Source organism: Paracoccidioides brasiliensis, assembly GCF_000150735.1.
Source record: "Paracoccidioides brasiliensis Pb18 unplaced genomic scaffold supercont2.15, whole genome shotgun sequence".
Lineage (NCBI taxonomy): Eukaryota > Fungi > Ascomycota > Eurotiomycetes > Onygenales > Ajellomycetaceae > Paracoccidioides > Paracoccidioides brasiliensis.
Window position 1 is genome coordinate 309026 of NW_011371372.1, and position 19085 is coordinate 328110.

At 41.5% G+C, this 19085-nt stretch overlaps 5 protein-coding genes across 5 annotated transcripts; 3 read left to right on the forward strand and 2 right to left on the reverse strand.

Annotated features, from left to right (window-relative positions):
• Window positions 1–280: 280 nt before the first annotated feature.
• PADG_08335 (methionyl-tRNA formyltransferase) lies at window positions 281–1644 on the reverse strand (the record flags this gene model as incomplete). Its single annotated transcript, XM_010765275.1, has 4 exons — window positions 281–1013; window positions 1069–1196; window positions 1260–1330; window positions 1395–1644. The coding sequence occupies 4 exons, from the start codon at window positions 1642–1644 to the stop codon at window positions 281–283; spliced, it is 1182 nt and encodes a 393-aa protein (XP_010763577.1).
• Window positions 1645–2174: 530 nt separating this feature from the next.
• Window positions 2175–4926, forward strand: PADG_08336 (uncharacterized protein; the record flags this gene model as incomplete). The annotated part of the gene is made up of 5 exons (XM_010765230.1): window positions 2175–2419; window positions 2483–2576; window positions 2630–3944; window positions 4004–4053; window positions 4114–4926. 5 exons carry the CDS (start codon window positions 2175–2177, stop codon window positions 4924–4926), a joined length of 2517 nt encoding a protein of 838 aa, XP_010763532.1.
• Window positions 4927–7452: 2526 nt separating this feature from the next.
• On the reverse strand, window positions 7453–8404 carry PADG_08337 (GTP-binding protein rhoA; the record flags this gene model as incomplete). The annotated part of the gene is made up of 5 exons (XM_010765276.1): window positions 7453–7599; window positions 7661–7795; window positions 7855–8052; window positions 8210–8237; window positions 8337–8404. 5 exons carry the CDS (start codon window positions 8402–8404, stop codon window positions 7453–7455), a joined length of 576 nt encoding a protein of 191 aa, XP_010763578.1.
• A 4214-nt stretch (window positions 8405–12618) lies between these two features.
• PADG_08340 (uncharacterized protein) lies at window positions 12619–13748 on the forward strand (the record flags this gene model as incomplete). Its single annotated transcript, XM_010765231.1, has 2 exons — window positions 12619–13035; window positions 13122–13748. 2 exons carry the CDS (start codon window positions 12619–12621, stop codon window positions 13746–13748), a joined length of 1044 nt encoding a protein of 347 aa, XP_010763533.1.
• Window positions 13749–14353: 605 nt separating this feature from the next.
• On the forward strand, window positions 14354–16234 carry PADG_08341 (histone chaperone; the record flags this gene model as incomplete). Its single annotated transcript, XM_010765277.1, has 4 exons — window positions 14354–14441; window positions 14575–14985; window positions 15116–15478; window positions 15630–16234. The coding sequence occupies 4 exons, from the start codon at window positions 14354–14356 to the stop codon at window positions 16232–16234; spliced, it is 1467 nt and encodes a 488-aa protein (XP_010763579.1).
• Between the last annotated feature and the right edge of the window lie 2851 nt (window positions 16235–19085).

The window sequence follows — 19085 nt, forward strand, 5'->3', positions numbered from 1 at the left end:
TTCGGGCTGCTTCATTCGATAATGTTGCTCCTTCCGGCAGAGGAAGATATGAATGCGTCGAGCTGTTTTTAAGCTAACGACGGATGTGGGAGGGATAGAGAACCTGTATAAACTCCCATCTCGTTATTTGAACTCCTCGAATATAACAATAATGCAACAAAATACGTATAGATCGTACTCAGGACCGCCTCGCGTAAACTAGTAGGGGTGTCATGGGAAGTTCGTAAGAAAATTAATAACTCAATATGTCCTCTATATCGCCCAATATTCAAGATTTGTATTATTCAAGGCCTGCAAAAAATATAGCGGGCAGTGGAGAATATATAGGTTGTAGATCCAACATGTTAGCTTTCTTCGCAGCTCGATAAGCAGGTGCTGATGATTGGCCTTGAACTTTAATTTCGTGTATCCGGAAAATCTTCTTGTCACTCGTAGTTACGTATAAGGATTGATCTAATCCATCAGTTTCAGTCTCTGGATCTGAAACCGCGAATACCAACCCAGGATCGATTTGGGTCGAGCAGGGGCTGCCCGGGATAGAATCAACAACTTCCATCTTCGTGAATATAACTCTCTTGTGCTCGTGATTACCGCCGGGGGCAACCCGAACAACAGCATTGTTCCACAATAGCCCAAGGACCCGTTGGCATCGACTTATTTCATCTGCAGTCCAGGATTTCCAATTGATATGTCGGTCTTCCGATGTGATCTTCCCGGCATACCGAAGAGAAACTCCTTCAACTGGTTTAAGCCATCCCACGCCTTTCAGAGGGGGAACAAAAACACGATTTCTAATACCCTCCACGAGCATCTGTGCGCCTTTCTCAGACACCAAATTCAACAGACGCGGAACATCACACGTATCTGGATCCGGTATGCTGAAGCCTGGAGGTGGTGTTTGATCAAGGATAATTCCGTGGTCAAACTTCTTCGCATCAAGTGTCTGGAGCGTAACTCCCGTTCTGGTCTCTCCGGCTAAGAGCGTATGGTGCAAAGGGGCAGGCCCTCGAAAACTGAATATATTCAGTTAAGATTGACCGCCCAACCAGCGGGTAGGATAAAACTTACTCTGGAAGCAAGGAAGGGTGAACATTAAGACCTCCATATTTTGCAGTGCTAAGTATTCGATGTGGGACGAAAAGACCAAATGAAACAGCAATGATCAAATTGATGTCAGCCCCTTGCGGTCGCGGGGGCTTCTCATTGAAAAAGTCAGATGACGCGATATGCTAGCTTCTATTTATGTAAAGGGTACTCACTTTCCAGCCAGTAAACGTGTCGATTTCATGGACCGGGAGTGACAGTTGGGTTGCAGCAGCTTTAATTGGGACTTTATTCTCAACGTTAGCCTTGTTGCTCAAAATAGATATGACTATTGATATAAGTATAAGCACCTTCACGAAAGTTTTTTAAACCTCGCCCAACTCTCTTCCCAGGCCTGCAAACAACGTCAATTGAGGCAATTGTTTCCGGATTATTGACATGTTCTTTGTAAAGGGTATTCAGCGATGCAATGCTGAAGCTATCAGAGCCGCAGAAGAGAATCCTTAAAGGGTCGCATGTCTTGGTGGAAGTAAATCGAACGCTAAAATACGTCGGACAAGCCAGCAACGGCCGATGTAGAAAGAGCCCCGGGGTCACCATATATTCATCTGTCCATGAGAGAAATCTGAGCTGCCTTGGAAACTGAAATTGCAGTATAAAGAAGTTTGTCGCGGAGTGAGAGCATCCAGTTCACGTGATTATATGAGTCTCAGAACTTACAGGTTATTTAACTAGTTAAGTTAGGTAACTAATAACTAACAATCTCTGCACTTAATTAGCCTCCTGATACTTCAAATAGGATATTATCTTCTTCAACAAAGATCTATATATCTTTAAAAAATAACTCTCTGATTTCACTAACAAACTGCAACCTCGACACTTCGTCGGAAACTCAATTTATATGTGTAACTACCATAACTACTCAGTTTGGAATAGCGCATATGAAAGTGGGTAGTTAAACCCAACCGTTGAAATCCCGCTGAAGCATGGAGTAAACCTACAGCATCAAGCTCTAGAAAGGAACCTGTTTCAAACCCAAATCTTTCTTGATTTCGTTTCCATGTGTACTTCTATTATTAACACTCCCATTCAGCCATGCTATCGTTGAGGAGCGTCCGATAAGCAATGCAATGCCTGCGAAGGAGCCAAGTTCGGTTGTCCCCGCACAGCTGTCCTACCTCGCGATATACAACCCATCCTTAGGGCCTACAGACGAGACTCTCGGAGATCAGATTGTTTTCTACTATTCAAGAAAGGAAAACACAAAAGTCTCTGAAAGCACGCGGCAAGGTGGCACTGGCGACGATGATAATGTTGATAACAACGAGAGGTTGCGCCAGATAGGTCTGGCGCAGGGTATGGTGAACTTCGCGAAGTAGGTATTGTTTCCGAATATCGCCATCTCCAAATGCGGCAGCCCTAACTGAGTCCGCCGCAGGAATTTCTCTAACGGCGAAGCGGTGAACACAGTCGACACAGAAAAATCTCGGATCACGTTGCATGAACTGGAGACCGGTTGGTGGATCCTCGCCGTATGGTTGATACCTCCGTCTAATCTTGTTCACTTTCTAATATATTTTACAAGTCCGTTGACTATACACGTTTATCTGCTGAAACGTCTGCCTCACGCGCACCAAAACCAGGCGATGCGCAACCCACCCAAGTTGAATACTCCTCCCGCGAAGTTGCCCCTCCCCTTCTTATCCTGCAGCAACTTTTAAAGGCGCACGCGATATTCCTCCTGCATCACGCTCCCTCTCTTGATATACTGTACAACCGTCTATCAAGAACATCATTTTGCAGTGCGCTGGACCAATTCTGGACGAGATTTATTTGGGGTTGGGATGCTCTTTTAAATGGAAATCCGGCAGTTGATATATTGAATGGCATCAAACTTGCGGCAACGGGAGAGCTAGGGATTGGAGTCGGTGAAGAGGAATGGGGAAGTGGAGAACGCGAAGTTTTAGAAGATTTCATCTCGAGAACGAATGGGCTAGTTGATATGGTTGTATCACGTTTCGGAGACCCATCAACATCAAATCATCAGGGTCAAGATACCCAGAACCAAAATACCCCTAAATCTGAGCCAGCTGAAGAAAATCAGCCTTGGATAGGATGTAAAACTCCTCCACGTTCATTTGATGGCGTGATATTTTCAGGAGTCGGGACAATTTCCAAGCAGTCTCTTACCTGTGTATCCCACTGGATGGAATGGATATACCGCTATGGCGAAGACGCATTCGGAGTTAGACGTGATCCGAAATCCACGCGGCGACGCAAACGACGGACATCCCCTAAAAATAGGGCCCCAAATGGTGCCCAGAAACCCAATCCTATGTCCCTCAGGTTTTCGCCAAGACGCAGCTTATCCCCCGGGATTCCTCCTCCTTTGGTAATCGGGTCAATTAAGACATCCAAGCCCAGACCTGAAAGGTCGACATTTGGGGAGAGTAGTCGCAACGCGCAAGACGTCTCAAAGCTTTCTCCAGAGAAACCAAGCAATTCTTCCCTATTCAGCACGGACAGTTTTATGAAATTATTGACCTCTGGATACGGACCATCTTGGCCTGATACTTCGAATTACTTCTCGCTCTCACATCCACGAGTGAACTTTTTGAAGCTTAGCAGCGGCCCCCACACAACTGCTGTTGACACGGATAATCTGCCAGAGACAAGTTCTATAGGAAGGGAAGGCGCAGTATTATCAAAATCTCACAACAACGGCAGGTTTATAATAGGGCTTCGAGATGATTTGGAGATCGAGGAGAGCGATGGCGAGGACGACACAGAGTCTGGTGAGGTGGGAGATATACCAGCGAAGAAAGTTCAGACAGACAAAACAGTCCTCCGGACGTTGAGTCTAAAGATGCAAGAGCCCATATCGAAAGAAGGCAATGGAGGTATGTCACAAATCAACTAATGTAGGTTACAGTCAGATGTATTAACTGGTTAAGCACAGGTACGACATCCGTTGACGAATACAGGGATTTGCAAGTGGTAGTATATCTTGTTAGCAAACCCTTTTCCCAAGTTCCATATGAGATGAGCTAAAACTAATGAAGAAACCAGAATCAACCCTTCATGTTCACATTCCTCTTTGAACTCAAAACGCCATCGCTATCCTCTTCCTCATTTTACCGGAGCATCCATCACCAGCTCGGGCCTCTCCAAAGGCCTCTATTGCTCTCAACGTCATTAGACAAGATTCCCCAACGAGCTCCGCTATGGAACCAGTACCAAAGCTCGAAAGAAAAAGGTCCCAATCAACAATCACCGCTGTATGATCTTATTTACGACCCTACGACGTGTTTCATTCACACTTCCCTTCCCAACATACCGGAGCCAGGGGCACCAGTCCAAGCAATACAATTATCGTCACACAATTCTACTGAACCAGCATGGTCCCGCCAAGATATCCTCAATGTCCACATGCAAATTCTAACTACCTACATCGAAACAAGAAACCGGCCCTCAGAAGTCGAACGAACGTGTATGACAAGTAGAGGCTGGTGGGTGTTATGGATGCGTCTAAAGGACTCTAGCTCCCACGGTGAAATAGCTGGAGAAGAAATCGAACAACAGCAGACACTACCAGCGTCGCTATCATCTACATCATCCCGTCCTGCCTTGTCATCAGTGAAACTCACACCACCTCCTAAGGAAGCCTTCCTCGTCCGGAAGGCCAGCGATTACGCCTTACCTAGCCATGCTCGTAAATCCAGCGGAGCAAGATTCTTCCGGGACATTAGCGGTGCATCAGCCGCGTCGCAGTCCAGCGCAGGGGATGGACGAAGGGGATGGTCTGGGCCGGGGAAACTTGCTGAGGGTGTGGGACTCGATGCGCGACGGTATATTGAAGCCTTGTTAAATTTGAATCGGTAAAGAGGGTGATAGAGAAAAGCAATGGTTTAATAGGGTTTGTCAACCGTAACGATAGTGAGGTTTGTTGCAGAGTGTGTGTTTGCCTATGGTGGAAAGATTCAGATAGTTGGGAACTCCCATGTAGCATCCAGAGATGTGTTTAAAACAGTTTTAAGTGAAATTATAAAGGGTAATCTATCTATTATCTAATATAAAGTGTCTTAACACGTCTGCCTAGGTATGGATACACCCTCAATTTACCATCAACTTTTCTCGGGCCAACCAATGATGTTGAACCAGATTGTACAGAAAGTAAAAGTGAACAATTACTCCACTTGTCCTGAATTTAACCCCCTTATCTACACCATTCAATTCTATCAGCATAATCTACATTGGCAACAAAATTAAATTTGCACGCCAAGTCACTTCCCCTCCTAACATCCTCGTCCCTCATCCCTTGTCCCTTCTTGGCAATTTGGCAAGGCTGAAGAGTGAGGCTACAGGGTAGTTATATGTTTAGACACGTCTACCATGTAACTATATGCATAAGTACCTTCACATGCATGTACTTAGGTACTTTATCATGGCGTCGAAATCAGCCAAAATGACGAACTTGTACTGTATTGGTCTTTGACTTTAATTAATCTCAGAAATTCAATCATGCAATATGGCATTTTGAAGGAGAAAAACAGCAAGATATCCCCAATACAGGTATCGAGCATAGCTCAACAGGAGCAAAAGGGAATTTATATATATTGAAAAAAAAAAGAAAAAGAAAAAGAAAAAGAAAAAGAAAAGAAAAGAGAAGAGAAGAGAAAGAAAAAGTGAATGTGAAAAGAAGACAAATTCTTGTCCAACAGGATAATATATTCCGCATGCACTCCACAGATCCCTCAAAATGGCATCAATGGCATCAATGGCATCTTAAACAGAATATCCCCAAGTCCACATTTAACAACAGTGAATGGGAAATGAAAACACAAATACGGGCGTGCCCGAAAAAAAAAATCAAATATACCAGAAGCAAATCCAAATAGATGTAATTAATTAATTATCATTTATACCACCACTCCATCAATCTATGCCCTAGTGCCTATATAGCCACCTACCTGCCTAGGGCAACGAAGAGGCTATTTAATAAATTTGGTTCTAAACTTCCCATTCCCCCTTCCTCCCCATCCAACAAGACATAACCTATTCGTAAGTCCAGGTTACAAGCGTGGGGTATTGATAGGGGCATGGCATGCATGAGAGAGGAGGCATAAGAGACAGAGAGGGGAGAGGGGAGACTTTAAGGAACGAATATATGTTTCTGATTTGAATACTCCTGGATTCAAAAAATGATCACACCACGATACTAAACACAGTGAGGGTGGGAATGATATTAGGGAAGACTTTGTATTGAGGAGTAATAATCAAGGATAAGGCAAACAGAACTACTAGATAGACTCGTGACATTTGGGGGGGGGGGGGGGGGGGGGAAGATGACACCAAGGTGGGTTTAGTTTAGAAACAGGACAAATAATAAAAACCACAGCTTATTGATCAAAACCAAAGGACAAAGCAATCAATCAATCTGAGGGTTTGTTAGAAGGTTAGCAGGGGCAGGGAAGCTAAAGGGCACACAAATAGATGGGGAATGTTGTGATTTGGTCCTCAGGAAGGCCTGGGTATGGAGCAACTGTACTTCCGTTTTAGTAAAACGCAATACATGGGTCCGATGGTTGGGGGTGGGTAACTCTTGTACCCTTTGTTTTGTGCTATGCGTTGCATAATGGGCCGAATATGGGAAGATTGAATACAGAAGCCAAGATATCTGGTAATGATCACAATGCTCTTATTTTGACATAGAATTGGAGAACAAAGCACACAAACAGCAAAGCAGATCCACAAGTTTAAAAGTGAAACAAGATTGAGGGAGGGAAATAAACAAGGCAGCAAAAGGAGAAAAGGAAAAGATAGGAGATGTAGCCTGCAGCAGAAAATGATAATTAAAAGATTCACAAGATATTTGCATTTCCCAGTGGGTGTATTCGTTCATCTCCTCTTGAATTGGATTCATAGAACAGAATGGGAGACAGCATAAGGCACACGTGGACAGTGGGGATGAAAAAAAAGAAAGGTAAAGGGAAATTTTTTTTTTCTTTTCTTGTTTATTTGTTGGCAACCATTGCGGATATTCATCATCAAAAGTCATGGCCACTCAAATCTCACAAGAATTAGGTTTAACATGGGATAGATGCATCGATCGACCAAATTCGAGGGCATGGACTAGCAAAGGAGAGGCCATGGTTAAAATGGTGCTCTCTGGATAGGCTTCGGAAAATGAAACAATTATAAAGTCGACCAATTGCATAGCCAGATGATCCCCATCTTAAAGAGTACGTAGGGCAGGTGATTCAAACCATCCACACATCTCAACGCAACAACTGATAACACGAGCCACCGGGAATTTCTATCCATGTACCGTTCGTCCCAGTTTTGTCAGGAAGCTTAGGTGGGAAGTCTTCCAATCAATATGGGTGAGCTGGAACAAAAGAAAGAAATTTACAAGATCTTGCATTTCTTTTTCTCCTTCTTCGCCAGCAGTGCAGCTCGAGTAGCTGACTCGAACACCTCACGAACTCCGTCGTTTGTTCGGGCGGAGCATTCCAGATACTTGTAAGCGCCAATCTTCTTGCGGACCTCCTCACCCTGTAGACATATCAGCACCTCAAATACTTGGGACTTACAGAGGAGCTATCTGCTGACATACCTGTTCGGTGGTCACGGGCTTCTGAGACGTCTTGCGCAGCTCCTCAATCGTTCTGGGGTCGTCACGAAGATCTTTCTTGCAGCCAACGAGGATAATGGGATGACCCTGGCAGAAATGAAGGACTTCAGAAATCCACTGCACATATTGGTTAGCTAGAGTTCAATCACATGGATAAGCGATTCTAGACCACCAACCTTCTCCTGGACGTTGTCGAGAGAGTCGGGGGAATCGATAGCGAAACAGATCAGAATAACATGTGAATCAGGGTAGGAAAGAGGTCTGAGTCGATCGTAATCTTCCTGGCCAGCCGTATCCCAAAGTGCGAGCTCGACATGCTTTCCATCGACCTCAACGTCGGCCACATAGTTCTCGAAGACGGTTGGGACGTAGACCTAAGAGGGATGAACCGCATCAGCGTGACTGTGTTGAATTTGAAAGGAAGGCCCCAGGGTCCTTATTTGTGGACATTCCGATCGGTATAATCCATCAAAAACAAGCAGAGATCATTGGGGTTTTGAGGGGAGGGTGAGCAGGGGTGATAATATGTACCTCAGGGAAGGTACCCTTGGAAAAGACACTGTGGAAATGTCAAGTCAATAATCAATATAGTCAGATAGTCAAGCAAAATATCATATCATGAATGAAACAGGCTGCTCTCTAAGGAAGGAACACTCACATCAAGAGACAAGTTTTACCACAGGCACCATCACCAACAATGACAAGTTTACGACGAATCTCAGCCATCTTGATAACAAACTGGAGGTTTGTTAGTAAAATCAAATCAAAAAAGACAAGCAGTAGAAGCAGCAAGCAAGGAGTAGATACAACAGCAGGGCAAGAGAGAAGAGAATAGAAAAGATGAAGAGATGTCAGGAAGTCTGTTGATGTTTGCTGGCAGGGATTTCTGATGTTGTTGCTGGTGGTGTGTTGCTGGCGAAGATTACCAGAGAGAACAAAAGATAAACATACTGATGACGATGGAGCAGGAGAGTGAAGTGAACAGCCTCAATCAATAGGAGGGATAAAGAGAGTAGTTAAGAGAGCAAGCCAGAGAAGAAAGTAGCAGAAGCTATAAGAGCTGAAAGGGATGAAAAGATGGTGGGAACAAGATGGGCGATGAGCAAAGGGAGAAAGGTGAGAAGAGCGAGGTGTCTGGAGAGGATTCAGAGGTTGGAGGTTGGAGGTTGGAGGTTTGGATGGAGACGAAGCAGGCGGAAGCCGCAAGAGGGTTGGCTGAAAGAGGCCTAGGGCGCTTTTGACGCTTGAGCTTGGGACAAAGATGACTCAGCAGGTTTTGAGCTTGCAGCAGAGACGCCAGAGGCTGGACGAGAGAGAGACCATAAAAAGTATATACAGAGAATGCATGTATAACTACGGAGGTGTGGAACATAAGTAATGACTTACAGTGGCGTTGCTTGGCGTATCACAAATACCAATTACTCCACCTAATTTGTATGGAATAAGAAGTAGCTTCAATATTCAAATAAACAAAATACTCCATACTCTGTTCTTCTATCCTTGATTCCCACCCCAACAATCTACCTCATTTGAGTGAAAACTTGCAAAATTCTATATTCAAAGCCTTTTTCAACACCTGCTTTAATCTCTACAAACACAATTATGCCACATCATTCTATTGAACTGTGAAGTTCAAGCTCTCATCCTAGTAGTTAGAGGAGCTCCTCGCGAACAAAAGACTGCAAAAGAAGATTGGTTGAAGACCTGGAAAGAGCTTCCACAGACATAGATTAAATAGGTTGTGCACCATATTCAGGAGATTATATACTTGAAAGGTGGCAATAAATATAAGAAGGGCAATTCCAAGCTCACAATTGGAAAGATCAACAGCTTGCTAAGCATATTTCAAAGCAGCAGGATCTAGAAGATGGAACTCTAGCAGATGCTGCAGCTGCTCACTTTGAAGCTGCTGTAGATTTGACAGTACTGTGTACAGGCTTAGATTCACTGCTTGAGGATGATACTTGAGAGGATGAGGCAGAGCTTGCAGAATAATTCATAAATTCATATGTTAGTAGAGTAGAGATTCAGAGGTATTTGTTTATTTGAATATTGAAGCTACTTCTTATTCCATACAAATTAGGTGGAGTAATTGGTATTTGCAATACACCAAGCAACGCTACTGTAAGTCATTACTTATGTTCCACACCTCCGTAGTTATATCTTGTTTCTTTTTTTATTATTTTTTTAAAGAGATCTTCTCTCTGTATGTGTGAAAAAAAAATAAAATAAATAAAAAATCAATAGGTGTTTTATGTACATACATAGTTACGTGCATATTGCCTCTGTATGGTCCCTCGGAAGGCACCCTCCCATAAGCATCAAATTCTCTCAAAGCTACTCTACCTATTCGTCAATTTTCTACATGACTGGTATCGAGAGCATTTTACCATAATTATTGTTTGCTTCTATTGTTGCCAAATCCTCACATTTTACCAGTCCAATATGCAACAACCAAGAGTCTGCTCTCGAATTGGTTGCCCTGCCCTAGGTATATTGGCGACTGACTTGACACGAGCATCTGCCTAGTAAAAAAACAACGGCAAAAGGGAAGAAAAAGAAAAAGGATAAAAAAGATTTTTCCGCAATTTTTTTCTTACGTAGCCAGTTCCTAACTAACTTATCCTTTCGACGTGGGTGTGTTATGTAATATACACGCTGTGGTCCATGGTAAAATAAGGCATCTTCCGCCTCCGCCAACTCAATCTAAACGAAACACAAATCAAGTACCATCAAAGTTAACAAGTCTTGCATCACTCGATGCAGAATGCCGCCCAAGAAGGGCATATTCGACATAAATTGACCACCCGATCCCCCGTCAGACCCTTGGCTTGGAGCTTTCCTTATCCACATGCTCGCCTGCTGCCCCCCAATCTTGAAGCCTCCTCAAGCCATGGACACAGACAGTATCAAGATATCTCGAATATCGATGGCCGGGTTCAGAAAACTATCTATTCTTCCAGGCCAGGGATAACACCGGCCATTGGTTCAAATTTTTCACGTCAAATTATTCGACCTTCCCATGGAGTAGTTATGGTAAGCTAACGTCGTCACACGAAACATTACTACTGAGAGTGTCCAATTGACGACTGCTTTTTTTACTCCGATGATTCAACAGCCAACTCAAAATGTCCCTCAACAGCATTCTAGCTCTTAGCTGGACAGGGGGCGCATGAGGACCTTTATCCCAGTCCAAAAGATCAGCTGTGGCGGTGCAAACGCTCCAGACGTGCCATGGATGGATCCATTGATTGACAGCCCTTGAAACTGCATGGAAGCTAGGGAAGTTACTCAGGTAATTGAGAACACATGCCAGTGACTCAAACCTGCAAATCTTCAGCGCAGAACTAGACACTTGATGAGTCGACGACTAAGTACGGACTGAACTCACTCGACTTGAGGATGCTCTGCGAGCAGCGCCCGTAAATGCTACCCCCATGATGATTAACTAACTAGCCAAAAAGCCCAATAAACTAAAATATCTAATACCCTACCAGTAAACAATGTGATTATGATGCTCAGGAGCCACCACTGATATCAATAAGATCATCGTAACTTTGGAAACCTTACCAAGGAATTCAAGATACCAAACTTGCAAGGCAAACTTGTGGGAGCTTGGATAGCAACTCCACGTGCACCTGCCACACACGAATACGCCCGGGAACACTTAGGGCCATTCCCATTTTGGAGACGGGCAAGGCGGTCTTCCTTACAGGGATTGGACGCGGCTGATTCCAAGGCTCTTACATATGTTACTGTTTCTCTTTTCCAGCAATCGAAAGCAAGGGAATTCCTGAGTGTTAAATATTATCCGGGGATAATTAACGTTTCATACGTGGAGAGTTATATCCAGCGGAGCGAACAATTAGTTTCGGTTATCCTTTATTTGCTACTCTGCGGAGAACCCGCCAATATCAGGAGATTTCAGAAACTCCCGAGTAGAGTTACATCCATGGAACTAACGTTTTGACGTTAACGTTTTTCCCCGTCTCAAACCTGCGTGCGCCATGCCGTTTCCATAAGCTTGTCTCAGTTCTTTTACGGAGCTCCCTCATTAAAAAGCCCTGGGCGTTTTCTGAAAAAGGGAACAGGCAGACTGACTCGACGCTTGAGAAGTGAGAGGTTTCTTCACTATCCTACAAACCTCCCCAGGTCGCCGTCCCCAACTCTTGTGTCCGTTATGTTTTGGCGAGCCATCCTGAATGAGCCGAAGAATCAGTGAAGCAACCGGCCCTTAGAAGGCCACAATGATTTATCCCCTGGGAGCGTGGGAAACAGCCCAAACTTTGGTTGAATGGTCGTGATATTGAACATGTCCCAATGGGGTGAAACCAGATACCCCCTTTCCCGACATGAGGCATGACCCATTGTCCAGCTTCTATTAAAATGGAAGTGGGATTCCGGAGAATGACCAACTGAAAATACCATAGACAAACCCATCTACTCTTGTAACTGGCTCGGTTCCTCACACTGCCCCTCTTCCTGGAATTATGAACCTCCAATTCACACATATTACAGACGGCTTGAAAAGGCATTTTAATACTGGTTCAAGCGAATCAACGGTAACTGAAAACATGTCAATATAACAATTAATCTCCAAGCTCCTCGAACTTGTTCCAAATACGTCCTTGGCCTGATATCCAGATCGACCATGTCACCAAGGAAGTTGTTCAATACCATCCAAAATGCGGGAGCTACAAAGATATCTGATGTCGCTTGTAGAACTGGCCTGTAGATCCATGATGTAATATTCCTTTTGGCTACAAACAACAAGGATACTTCAAACAGTTTGAAGGTGGAATGCCAAGACTTTCGGTGATTACGTAATATGTCCGTAAATTTGCATCCAACCCCAGAAACGACAATGCCTGAATCGTCATCGAGCTGATGACTGCTACCTGTCCCAGACCCTTTCACAATTGCCATTGACCTTTAAAACGATGCAAAAGGTCATCAGGCGGGCTACTCTCGCGGCCAACCAGGCCAAACGAAAGGCGAGAATCCAAGCTGAAAAAGATAGGCGCGAGGAAATAAAAAAATACATCCGAGAACGGCAGCAGCATCAGCAGATGATTCTCGACCAGGTCAATAATGAACGAAAATCGCGGCGGGAGGACTGGTTAAAGGGCCCATTGGCCCCGAAACGAGATTATGCTAGCCTTCAGGGCTTACACGGCACCCTTCCACCGCCGTTCACGAATCCCCCGAGCCTTCCACGCGCGAATAGGGCGAAGTTCGTCAACTTCGCTCCGGGGGATCGAGTGGTTGTGATCAATGGGAGGGAACGAGGGAGGATTGGAACTGTTTCGGCTATAAATGCAAAAAGCCAGACGATGACTATCAATGGGATTAACAAGGTAAGTAACTATGCTGGAAGTTTTTTCATTATACTATGGGAATCAGAGAAGTATATGCTCATCTGCCAAACCAAAAAATTCCTTAGGTCGATATACGCTATCCCAAATTCATTTTAGGAGATGAGAATGATAAACGACCATATCGACCAATATCTATGCCAGTTCCCTTCGAGGACGTCCGGCTAGTTGTTCCCCTAACAAATTCCGAAACAGGAAAGGTGGAAGATGTCGTCGTGAAACACATGTATGCCGGAGAGCCGTTCATAGACCATCCATACGGCGTAGACACACCCAAGCATACACGATACATCTCGGACCTCGATGTCGAGATCCCTTGGCCCCAGCCAATCATCGAAGACTACAAGGACGAACAAGTAGATACCCTACGAATCGACGTGGAGGACCGCACGCATATTCCTTACCTCAATGAGCGCCCATTCCCTCTAACTGTTCTCGACGAGCTTAGGAATAAATTTTCTAAATTCCGTACGCGACATGATCCAGAGTGGGTTGCACTGAAGGAAGAAGAGGATAGGCGCTTGGAAGAGCAGAAGAACAAACTATGGGTCACGCCAAAGACGGCGTATATGGCCCAGAAGGCACAGCAGAGAGTGGAAGAAAGGGAGCAGCGGAAGGATGCAGATGGGAACTATATTGTCCCTCAGGAAACCGCGTTGTATATCGAGCAGTTCCTGGCCAAGAAGCAGAAGTAATCTGCAGCAAAGGGGCCGTCAGGACCTTTGGTGACTCCATTTCATGGTGGTGGCCAATTCCAGCAGGAGGCTCTGAAAGGCGTGTACTATTCTAGGCAATCCAATCATTGTATGATATTATTGCGATTCATCTGAGTTTGCTATAAAGGATTATTTGTGCTTCGTGATTGGTGAAATAGACATAAAATCTCACTTTTAAATATAGTGTTCAATGCATTAAATATGCACGATAGAAATCCGGGATTCCTCCGCCTGGAGGGGCTTAAAATATATAACCCAACTGCTCTAGCAATAACAACCAACACTTTTTGTTCTACTACCATTTTCTTCTTTTTATGAGACCAAAAAAATAAAAATTAAAAAAATAAAATAAAAAAGATTAAGACATTCTATGTCCAATATTCGAAATAATTGCCTAAGCTCCCAAAAATAGCCTTTATAAAATGCGATTTGTAACCCCTACCACCATTATCTAGCATCCATCCGCTGCCCAGTCGTGTTTGTCTCAGCCATCTCAAATTTTGACGCTTCTCCTCTCACCCACCCATCAGGAGTGTCGGGGAAACCACACCTCCTGTTCTTTCTTATATTACGCATATCTCGACATGTCTTCGAGTACTATCCATCATGCCATCATCGACAAAGCCTTCGAGGGCAATGCGGCGCTCCGGAAACGCGTCTACTCCGCCATTGGTAAGTTTCAGCACTTTCAAATGACTTTACATTCCTAATGCAGCAAAAGGAATCCCCCACCAGTTATCGTCACGATCACACTTTTATTGCATGCATAAAAATACAAAATGAAACTAACCACATTGACCCACAGCTTCCAGCCCCGAACATGCCAGCCTCTTCGAGGACATTGCAAAATACACCTGCACGCTCCGCAACAGCAGCGGCGGCGCGTCCACCCTTTCTTCCCCCCAGCTACGAGTGGCCGGCGGGGACGGCCCGGCAGAAAAAAAACGCAAACTCATTAACGGAGGAGCAGTGGTAGGGGAAGGGGGAGCCAATTCCACAAACGACGCAACGCTGTCAGCGGGCCTAACAGCCGATGCTGAGTTACAATTCTACGTGCAGGACCTGTCGTTTGCGGTTCCACAGCGAAAGAAGTTACGGCTGGAACTGACGAGGCTTGCATCTTCTGCTGGTGACTCTTCGATGGCAACAGAGTATCTGAAGGCGAGGAATCAGGTGTCTGGTGAGGTGGAGTTTGGGGTTCCCCTGTCGAAGATTCGTGAGTCTATCTATCTATCTCTATTTTACAGTTTGCCGTATATATCTTTTGTCACTCCCGAGTGTTCTCGGGGGGAGGGAAGTTGCGATATGGGAGGTTGTTTGCTAATTCTTCTTAACCCCTTATATAGAGCATATACTCTGCCTCCCTGTCCCAGAAAAGACACAACGACAATTCAATTTCTGTATCATTCCAGAGTACGCGGACGGTATCACTTCCGTCCCTGACGGGCAAGTTACATTTGAGTCAATCGTCTGGACTATTCCCGATGGCCCCCCGAGGACAGCCTTCCTGGGCTCAGGTACACCAGCTATGGAAAGCGCAAATCTTGCGGAGACGTACGAAAGTTATCTGAAGAGGATGCTTGATGATAATCTAAAGCATACGAAAGTTATTTGTCCGAGTGAGAAGGAATTTGTGAGTCCGGTTCCTGAGGCTCATCGGAAGGACGATAAGGCGTATCATGTCAAGGCGTTTCGGGGGAGTAAGGAAGGTGAGCATTTACGTTTATACATACATTTCTTTACAGCCCGCTGCACGGGCACAAGGGGTGTCGCTCTCACTAGAACCCCCTTTGAAAATGGACCTGTATTTTTTCACCCCAAGGAGCAACCAAACTCTAACCAAACATACATCACCCATAGGATACCTCTTCTTCCTCTCCACAGGTATCTTCTTCGGCTTCAAAAAGCCCCTCATCTTCTTCTCCCTCGAAAACATCGACTCGATATCCTACACCTCCGTCCTTCAGCGGACATTCAACCTCAACATCGCCGCCCGCTCACCTCTAAAGCCAGAGGAAGTACAGGAATTCGAGCTCTCAATGATCGACCAATCTAACCATCCGGGAATTGATGCTTATATCAAAAAGCACAGCTTGCAAGATGCCAGTTTAGCAGAAGCCAGGAGGGCTAAGAGGTTGAATATTAATGGCGTGAAAGGTGATGGTGCTGATGGTGCGGGTAACGGTGGTGATGCTGGCGCAAATAATGGTGCCGGTGGTATTGGGGAGGAGGAGGAATCTGAATTGATGAAGGCGCAGAGGGAGATGGAGGATCGGGAAGATGAAGAAGAGGAAGACTATGATCCTGGCAGCGAGGGGGATAGCGATGGGAGCGGATCGAGCAGCGAGGAAGAAGATGATTATTATGATGGGGAAAGGGATGGTCAGCAGGAGGATAAGGGAGAGGGGAGGGATCTTGTCAAGGAGGAGTTGGGGAGTGAAGCTGAGGAGATTGAGAAAGATTAGGGGGGTTGCAGTTGAATTTTCTTGTTATCTTGAAATTTGTCTGCTTGTTATTGTCAGAGAGGAGAGAGTGTGTGTATGTCAAGATATCAGCATATATTTTGCTTGTTTGTTATGTGTTCTTCTGTTCCCGCATATTGATGTAATGAAAATATGCTACGTGATTTCATTTACACTACCACCTTCACGGTATGCAGGGCAACGGTGTTCTCATATGATATGGGGTTCCAGGACTTCTGTTTTATATAGATGTGGCTATGAAGGATATTGGTTATGGAGCAGGATGTTAATATCTTGACTGGAACTGGATTACATCCACTGCGTTTCAAGCAAGATAATATAAGATTTCTATTTCTATATGATTTTTTATATTTTTTTAATAGCTAGTTCAATTTTATAAACTTGCCCGTTCTCCCTATCTCCAATTCCCATTTGTATCAGGTAGTTAATGTGATTGACCACCCGACGATTTCCCAACGATTTCGCTACCTACTACCCTACGGCTCTGCTGAATCGCGAATTTTGAAACAACCATGAATTGAATTACTACTAGCTATTAAAAATTAAATGAGTGTATTATAGATTACATATAAATTAATATGGTTAATAAAATAAATGAGTGTTTGACTTATTAGCACAGCTAGAACAGCTGACTTTGCTGTTCAAAAGAAAGAGAGATGAAGAAGTGCTGAATAGTGGTTCTGATACTGAATTTGATGGATTTTCTAATGAGGCAGTCTGCATAGATCTTGCAGATTTGGATTTGACTGTAATTACTTTGTGCTGGTGTTTGAGTGACTGCTTCAGTGCCTTCTCAGCAGTCTTTCACTTTCTAGATTCAGCTGCTTCATGTTAAGGAGCGAATGTGAGCTGCATGGGAAAGAATCTCTCTGCATTGCTAACTGCTATATAACAAAATACTAAGATTGGTGAGGGAAAAGGGGTGTTAGGGTTCTGCCCTGATTAAAACCAATCAACGTGATCACGTGATTAAACATAAACTACTCATTTGATCACGTGACTAGATCATATCAATCCGCTATGTTACATATGGGACATGATCACGTGATGAAGATAAATCTAGTCTCAGTGCTTGAGTCTAATACTTCATTTTAATCTCTGCAGTCTTTCAAGCAGCCTTTTAAACTGCTTTACAGACTGCTTTGCACTTAGCATTCTTAATGATTTTTTGATCTCACTAAATAGACCACATTATTTGAGATGTAGAAGCAAGACTCTAATCTGCTAGATGATATATATGCTAAATAAATATTTATTTTATAAGTTAATTAATTCTTTGTATTATTTTGATATTGTTTTAGATTTATAGATTTACTTATTTTTATATTATTATATTAATATAATCAAACTGATTTTACATTTCAAAGTAATTTGCTTATAATTTGAAATTTTTTATAATCTTATATCTTCAATTGCAAGTTGAATTGTAGTTTTATTGATCATGATATTAAGATTTAAAGTTAAAAATTATATAAAATTTACAAAATTATTAAATGATAATGATTATCTAATCTAATATCTAACTTTCTTCTCTATTTTATCTTTTTTATAAATTTACTAATTTCTTTATTAAAAATTGATTAAAGTTACACTTTTACTTTAGAAATAAAATATAGTAAGTTTAATATAAAAAATTAAGATTAAATTTTTAACAAATTAGTTAAAATATTATCAACTCTGAATTAATTTTATAAATAAAAAATAATCTTCAATTTTCTATTTAAACTAATAAAAAGAAATTTATCTTTAAAAATATAAAGTACTTATATATATATATTCAAAATATAATAATAAATCTATATCTAAAAAAGTTTAATATAAAGTATAAATAAAATAATATGATATAGTATAAGTTTATCAAGATATTAAAATACTTTTAATCTTAAACTAATATTTAAAAGTATAAAATAAAGATAGTTATATTTTAATTTTAATTAATTTTTAAAATTTAAAAAATTAAATAACTTTTTAAAACTAAAAAGATCATATTTTATTTATAACTTCAGTTAACTTATCATTTAATCTTTTAGTTAAATAGTTAATTTTGACATTTTTATCATTTATATATTATATATATTATAGTATTAAAATCTTATAGTATCTTAATAATATAGATCTAAAAGATAGCAGTAATATTATAGAAATTAAACAATATATTAAATATTCAAAATTATTTTATTTGATCTAAATTTTTTTTTATTATTTTCATTAATATAAATTTATAATAAATATTTTTAATTTTAATTTTAAAGATATCTTTATTTTAATTAAATTAATTAATTATTTTATCAATTAATAGTAAAGAATATTAATTTTTAGTTATTATTTTATTATTTTTTATAGTTTATATAAAAAAATTATTAATTTTTATTAAATATAAATTGAATAAATATAATAATATAAATTTAGATTCTATTATAATTAAAAAAATTAAAGTTAAATATTAAAGCTACAAAATAATATATATATTAAATGACTTATTATTAATTTATTTATTTTTCTTTTTAGCTTTATATTTTTAATATTAGAGGTTATATGATAAGTAATTATCTTTATTAAATTATTTTATTATAATAAATATTTTAGCAGAATAAATATTTAGTTTTTTTATTTATATTTTTTCAAGATATTATAGAAAATATTTAAATTTTTTATTAATATATTATAAAAAAATTTATATAATATTATAATATTTTTAATTATATATATTTTATATTTTATCTTTTAGTATTTAATAACTTTAATACTTTTATTTTAAGAAATTTAGTATAATTAATAGTTATCTCTTAATTTATTTTTTTTATATTAGAAAAAAATATCAACTGTAATAATA